Genomic DNA, 7,561 nt, shown 5'->3' on the forward strand with positions numbered 1-7,561 from the left:
GTGCTGGAGCGGGGGGGGAGGGAACGGGAGAGGGGAGAGAGAGAGGGAGAGAGGAGAGAGGAGAGAGGGAGGAGAGGGAGGAGTGATAAGAAACTTTTAGAACCCTGCAGTAGCGCGCTTAGGAGCATGAAAATACCGTTACTGTTCTAGAGCTTCCACGTGACCAGGGCCTGTCCAACCCCAGTTGGTAAGATTGGTCATTTCTGGGAGCTGCAAACGGAAGTTCCGCGAGTGAGCTCTCGCTAGACAGCGGGCTCGGGCCTAGATTACGTCACATCCGGAAGCGGTTCCCCGCAGGCTACAGAACTCGACTTACAGCCGGAAAAGGCGGTGCGGGCAGAGCACCCGCGCGCGCTTGCCTTCTGCGGCTTAGTATTGGCGGGAACCTGACAGGTTGGCTGGTGCTGTGCGGGCTGTCAGTCGCGATGGCGTCGCGTCGGGGGGCGCTCATCGTGCTGGAGGGTGTGGATCGTGCTGGCAAGACCACGCAGGGCCTCAGACTGGTGACTGCGCTGTGCGCCTCGGGCCACAGAGCCGAGCTGCTGCGTTTCCCCGGTGCGCGGGCGGGCCTTGAGAATTTCCTCACTCTCTCTTTGGGCTTTAGGCTTTGTATCTTTAAAAGCTTTTAGAACACTTATTTATTTATGTATATATTTATGCATGTGCTGGCTAGTTTATGTCACCTTGACACAAGCCTACAGTCACTTGGGAAGAGGGACTCTCAATTGAGAAAACTGGCCCCACCAGATTGACTAGTCAGCAGACAAGTCTGGGAGACATTTTCTTGATTGGTCATTGATGTGAGAGAGCCGGACTGGTGGAGATGGCTCAGTTGGTAAAATGCAGGCTGAAATGAGGGCCCGAGTTTAGTCCCCCAAGTAAAAAACTAGGTATGGTGCTAATCCCAGCGCTGGAGGGGTGAGACGGGTTTGTTCCTGGGACTTGTTGGCCAGCCAGTCCAGCCAAAACTGTGAGCTTTGTTCCCAGTGGAAGACCCTCTCTGAAAACACAAGGTGGACAAGTACTGAAAAGGGAACATGAGGTTGACTTCTGGCCTTGAGCCCTATGCACTGGACACTAACCCCTAATACTACAAATTAAATAGGTTGGGAATTGGAACAACGCTTTTCTGGATATTTTAATTTTCAAACCAACCAAAAGTCTTACAAGTATTTTTGAAATCAAGACTTACATACACATTACTTCCTTCTCTTACTTCCTTCTCTCGGGGAAACTCCTTTGGCTTCAGAGATGGTCCAAAGCCTGTCTAGAGGTTTAATAACGCTCAGAGTTAGCCGTGAGTACAGGGAGAAAATTTCAGTGAAAACTATTATACTTCAGGTGAAGAGTCTGACTTCAGTCGTGTTTGTATCTTTGTCTTCCTAGAAAGATCAACAGAAATCGGCAAGCTCCTGAGTTCCTACTTAGAAAAGAAAACCGAATTAGAGGATCACTCCGTGCACCTGCTTTTCTCTGCAAACCGCTGGGAACAAGTGTAAAGACTGGTTCATTGCTCCCCCTTGGAACTTGCAGGCTTTTGTGTGTGGTGTGTATGCGAACATACATATGTACTCACACATGGAGACAGAGACCAACTTGGGAGTCTTCCTCTACCGTTCTCCACTGTATTTGAGACAGGTTTTTTTTTTTAAATATTTATTTTTGTGTAGCATAAATGCCTGCATGTACCCCTCATGCATACCCGCTGCCCAAGGAAGCCAGATCCCTGTAACTAGAGTTACAGAGAAGTGTAAGCTGTCTTGTGAGTTCTGGGAACCAAACCTGGGTCCTTGGCAAGAGCAGCAAGTGCTTTAACTGCTGAGGCAAGTTTTGTTTTTTTATAAAGGGTTTTATTGAGACAGGGTTTCTCTGTAGCCCTGAGTGCCCTGGAACTTGCCTTGTAGACCAGGCTGGCCTCATGCCTGGCTGAGATAAGGTTTCTTACTGAACCTCAAGCTCACTAATTTTGGGCTACATTGGCCTTTGTACTTCTGGGTCCTGCCTGTCTCCCCGAGTTTCTGTCTCCCTACTGGTTTATATCTGGGTTCTGGAGTACCAGGGATCCAAACTCTAGTCTTCTTGTTATGTGGCAAACAGGTTATTCATAGAGCCACATCTCCAGTCCCCAACCGTTTGTTTTTGTCTTTGTTTTTAAGATACTTCATTCCCTCTGTAGCTCAGGGTATCCTCTCAGTAATTGGTAACCCTTCTGTCTCAGCCTTCTAAGTACTACCTTTTTTCATTTTCTTTTCTTTCTTTTTTTTTTTTTTTTTTTAGGTGGAGTTTCTTGGCGTAGCCTTGGCTGTCCTATAGACTCACTCTGTAGACCCATCTGGCCTTGAACTCACAGAGATCCACCTGCCTCTGCCTCCCGAGTGCTGGGATTAAAGGCGTGTGCCACCACCACCCGGCTAAGCTGGCTGGTGTGTTGTCCTTTTGTTGTTGCATTTTCAGAGCATATACTTTGTATGTCCATCCTTTGTCCGGTATGCCCCTCATGCATTCTGTCTCCCGTTCTGTAGCATGTCTCTGCACAGCACAGCTTCTTCATTTTCCTGAAGTTAGCCCATCATCTTTGAATGGCTTTGACTGTTGGTGTGATCAAACCCAAGGGTATCCAGCTTCTCTTTCATGCTCACTTTCCTTTAAAGAATTTCTCTAGCCATTTAGGTCTGGGGTCAGTTTTGATTTTGTGAAGGCTGTAAGATCTGAGTTTAGATTCTTTTCTGTTTTCACATTGCTGACTCTTAGCAGCATATATTAAAAAATTGTTGCCAGGCGGTGGTGGCACACGCCTTTAATCCCAGCACTTGGGAGACAGAGACAGGTGGATTTCTGAGTTCGAGGCCAGCCTGGTCTACAGAGTGAGTTCCAGGACAGCCAGAGATAAATAAGACTGTTAAAGGTCTAGCTGTGTGTATATACATAGTTTAGATTGGCTTGCAATGTGGAATTCTCTGCTTTAGCCCCCCAGATGCTGGGATTTCAGGTTTGTGCCATCATGCCTAAAGATCAAGAGGTGGAGGCCAACCTGGGCTGTACACACAGTTTCTGGGACAGCCTGGGCTACATAGTGGGACCTATTTCAACCTTCTTCCCCCATTCCCCAGAATCAAATGCCTCCTGTGAGGCATGCTAAGTGAGAAGAATCTGACTTCCTTCTGTGGGCTCAGTGATGCTTTGTTCATGCCCAAGCCCTTCACTTTTACACAGCTAAGATTTTGTACACTGGTCATGATGGTGAGCCTGTGTTGTTTGGTGGAAAACATCCTTGATATTTTGTCTATTATACTTGGGGGCACAAGTATCCGTCTCATCTTCTGGCTCCCCCATGCCCTCTGTCATCCTTTGCTCTTTGCCTGGGTTCTCTCTTCCCTCAGCAGGGCAGGGTAGAGTTATCAGGTTGTTGATAAGTTTATATATGGCTTCTGTAGTTGTCACTGTATGGCATCTCCAATTTGGGATCATTAGTAAGCCAGTTCCAGGGCTCAGGAACATTCTGTTTTTCAGGCCATTAATTAAGGCGAAGTTGAACCAGGGTGTGACCCTTGTTTTGGACAGATACGCCTTTTCTGGGGTTGCCTTCACTGGTGCCAAGGAGGTGAGTACTGTGTGGCATCCTATTTCAGGGTGCCAGGTGTGGGCCCTGGTCTGCTTTTCTTCATTTGCAGGGTCCCTGCCACAGACTGTGTGTTGAAGTTACTCTTGAGAATTGGATGGCTCTGGCATTCTTTAACTCTGTGAGATTCAGTTGTCTTTTATCAATAAAGAGACAGGCATGCATAGTGCTTTTCAGATACAGCACTATATATTCCATTTGAATGATTTATTTCACAAGGAGGTTCCTCATTAAGATTTTCCTGCACTGTCTCACTTTGTGGCCTGACATAGAATGACTAGGACACTGGAGGCTCCCCTCTAGTCCCTCTACACTGCTTCATATGTGTAAGGGGCCCTTATTTATTTTTTGAAAAATGTCAGCTGGGTGGTGGTGGCGCACACCTTTAATGCCAGCATTTGGGAGGCAAAGACAGGCGGATTTCTGAGTTCGAGGCCAGCCAGGTCTACAGAGTGAGTTCCAGGACAGCCAGAACTACACAGAGAAACCCTGTCTCGAAAAACCAAAAAAAAAAAAAAGAAAAAAGAAAGAAAAAGAAAAATGTCTGCCATTTACATGCTTTTTTTTTTTAAAGATTTATTTATTTATTATATATGAATACACTGTAGCTGTCTTCAGACACACCAGAAGAGGGCATCAGATCTCATTACAGATGGTTGTGAGCCACCATGTGGTTGCTGGGATTTGAACTCAGGACCTCTGGAAGTGCAGTCAGTGCTCTTAACCACTGAGCCATCTCTCCAGCCATACATGCTTCTTTAAGACAAGGTTGTACTATGTATCCTTGGCTGACCTGGAACTTAGTGTGTAGACCAGACTCACTAGAATCATAGTGATCTACCTACCCCTGCCTCTGATGCTGCCTGGGCCTCATGAGTGCTAGAATTAAAGGCCTGCACCATCATATCTGACAATGCTTTTTAGTTTTTAAGCTGCAAATATTTGGTAACAGAAAACCTCCCAGAAGTATCATCAGCCTCAGGGACACTCACATCCTCTGTTCTATATCAGATGGCATTGTCTGGTTTGTTTTGTTTTGTTTTGTTTTCTGACACAGTGTTTCTCTGAAGACCAGGCTGGCCTCCATCTCAGAACCCTGCCTGCTTCTCCCAGATGCTGGGACTAAAGGTGTGCACCCCTGCTTGGCGAGTGATTGAGTTTTTAAAATTATTTTATCTATAAGGATGCTGAGTGTAGCTCTCCACAATTGAGGGTTTCTACCCAAAGGGGTTACATGTGGGAGGGACTAATTTTTCTCCCTAGCCACTGGGAATTTGACTATATTCCAGTGAGTATATGGGCAATACAAATTGAACTTGGGTTTGTTTGTTTGTTTGTTTTTGGTCGTGGGGGGGTTACAAAGGAGAGGAACTTGGGAAGACTGGTAGGTGAGTGTGATTGGGGGTTCATGATGTGAAATTCCCAAGTAATCAATAAAAATATTATGTAAAAAATTTTTATATGGGTGTTTTGTTTTCATGTATGTTTGGTGCTCATGGAGACCAGAAGAGGGTATTCAATCCCCCAGAACTGACATTAACAAAGCATTATGGGGTACCATGTTGGTTCTGGGAATTGAATCCAAGTCCCCTGGAAGAGCAGCCAGTGCTCTTAACTCCTGAGCCCTGTTTTCCAGCACCTGGAGTTGTTCCCAAAATGCCTGAGACAGTGTTTCTAGTAGCTCAGGCATTTTGGGAACTCACCAGGTAGATTGGAGGTTGGCCTCAAATTTGTAATCCTCTTGTGTCAGCCCTGAGTGCTAGGATTACAGGAAAGAGGCACTACTCTGGCCCAAGAAAGACACTTGTAAGAACAGTGTCTTCGAAACACATTGTTGTTAAACACATAGTCACCGGTCATATTTTCCAGCCCTCAAGAGCTGGCTGATTGCCTTGTATTTTTATTGTATTAAATGAGAATCTGACTAAGGTCCATGTGTTGAAGTGCCTTATAAACCTTGTTAATTGTTATTTATTATAATTGTGTGTCAGATGGAGGCCAGGATATGTGTGTGCCATGGCATGCATGTAGAGGCCACAGGACCACATTGGAGGATTGGTTCTCTGCTGATGAGTTCTGGGGATTTAACTCCAGTATCAGGCTTGTGTGCTAAGTTCCTTTACCAGCTGAACCATCTCACTGTCCCAAGTTGTTTTATTTTTCTGCTGAGAATTGGACCAAGGGCTTTATATGTGACAGGCAAGTGCTTGAACTCCAAGTTACCTCTCTGGTCCTTTAAATGTCTTGATGTCTAAGTTCTCACATCTCTTTCTGGGACTCACATTTAAAGTATTCTGAGTACTGAGAGTATAACTCTTGATTTTTTTTTTAAAAAAATGTATTCACTTTATTTTCATGTGTATAAGTGCTTCGTCTGCATGTGTCAGATACCTTGAGAAGGAGGCACAGGAATTGTTAGCCACCATGTGGGTACTGAGAACTGAATATGGGTCCTTTAGAAGAACAGCAAATGCTCTTAACAGCTAGCCAACTCTCCATGTAGGAAAGGAACTCTGGTAAAGCATGTGCTTGCCCATCTCACACAAATCGTTTTTTCTTTAGTTTTTTGGAGTCAGGGTTTTTCTGTATAGCTGTGGCTGTCCTGGAACTTGCTATTTAGACCAGGGTGGTCTTGAACTCAGATTCATCTGCCTTTGCCTCTTGACTTTGGGGATTAAAGGCATGTGCCACTACTGCCCTGTTTTGTTCTTCCGCGAGACTGTCTCTGGCTGACCTTGAACACTATATGGCCAATGATAACACTGAGCTGCTTGTACCTTCCAAGTGTTGGAATTGCATGTGTTTTGATTTTGAGACAAGGTCTCCTGGGGCTCAACCTGGAACTATGTAGCCAAGGATAAACTTGAACTGTCTTACCACTTTGCAAGTGCTATCACACCTAGCTTAATGTTTTTAACTTGTACTTTTGTAAATTCAAGAATGCTGGATCTTAGGCAAGAATCAGATGGTGTCTGGTAATATCTTTATATAACCCTTGGGGATGACAGATTGCCAAGTGATAATCTTTTAAATTCTGTTCCCCCCCCCCCAATATAGTGATTTGCCAATGGAGTGTTTTGTTTGTATAAGGAAGCTAGGACAGATAGATGGTCCACACACTGTGGCCCTGTAGAGAGGGCCTCGGGTTACTTTTTGAGCTTATGTTTTCTGGAGGATAGGGTGTCCTCTCTAGCCCTACTTTTCTTCTGAAAATGAGGACATTTTTAGCAAGTTGATGAAGTGGGAAGATGTATGTAAACAATTAGTAGGCAGGCGTGAAGAGGGTCTCCAGGATTGCTAGTTTCCTCCGGTGTTTAGTGGGATGCAAGATTATGGCAAAACCTTTTCCTGTCTGGAACAAACTGCTTCTCATTGTGGACTTTCTGAGGCTGAATGGACCACGAGATATCTACATATGCCATGCCTTATTTTCTGAGACAAGGTCCATAGTAGGCAGACTGCAGAACACAGAGCTCTGGTACCAGCATCTCCCACCCCCACTTTGAAGCAAAAGTCTATACCCCACTCAGTTTGCTTTCTCTAACCATAGGGTTTTCTGTTGGCAGAATTTTTCTCTGGATTGGTGCAAACAACCAGACGTGGGCCTTCCCAAACCTGACCTGATCCTGTTCCTTCAGTTACAATTGCTGGACGCTGCCTCGAGGGGGGAGTTTGGTCTTGAGCGATATGAGACTGGGACTTTCCAGGAGCAGGTTCTGCTGTGTTTCCAGCAGCTCATGAGCGATAAGAACCTCAACTGGAAGGTGAGTCCGGAACTAGAAGCTGCCATTGAGAAGCTGTGTGGCAGTCCGCCCTCTGCTGACGTCAGCACAGCTGGTGCAGTTTATTTGGCCGCCCACCCGTGAAACCTCTGGTTCTCTGCCATCAGACTTTTTGGTGGTGGTGGTGGTGGTGGTGGTGGTGGTGGTGGTGGTGGTGGTG

At 45.8% G+C, this 7,561-nt stretch overlaps 1 protein-coding gene across 3 annotated transcripts in view; it reads left to right on the top strand.

The window, feature by feature from the left end:
- Nucleotides 1-293: 293 nt before the first annotated feature.
- Dtymk (deoxythymidylate kinase) overlaps nucleotides 294-7,561 on the top strand; it is a 9,198-nt gene continuing 1,930 nt past the window's right edge. The window contains exons 1-4 of one of the 3 annotated variants that reach the window (XM_028755310.1): nucleotides 301-555; nucleotides 1,387-1,495; nucleotides 3,511-3,601; nucleotides 7,186-7,383. In XM_028755310.1, coding sequence (XP_028611143.1) covers nucleotides 426-555; nucleotides 1,387-1,495; nucleotides 3,511-3,601; nucleotides 7,186-7,383 — 528 coding nt within the window. In that variant the 5' untranslated portion in view covers nucleotides 301-425. Of the gene's footprint in view, nucleotides 556-1,386; nucleotides 1,547-3,510; nucleotides 3,602-7,149; nucleotides 7,384-7,561 lie in introns of those variants that run through there. The other 2 variants (XM_028755311.1, XM_028755312.1) reach the window with 2 other exon arrangements.

This window comes from Grammomys surdaster, unplaced genomic scaffold, assembly GCF_004785775.1.
Source record: "Grammomys surdaster isolate TR1022 unplaced genomic scaffold, NIH_TR_1.0 126059, whole genome shotgun sequence".
Classification (NCBI taxonomy): domain Eukaryota; kingdom Metazoa; phylum Chordata; class Mammalia; order Rodentia; family Muridae; genus Grammomys; species Grammomys surdaster.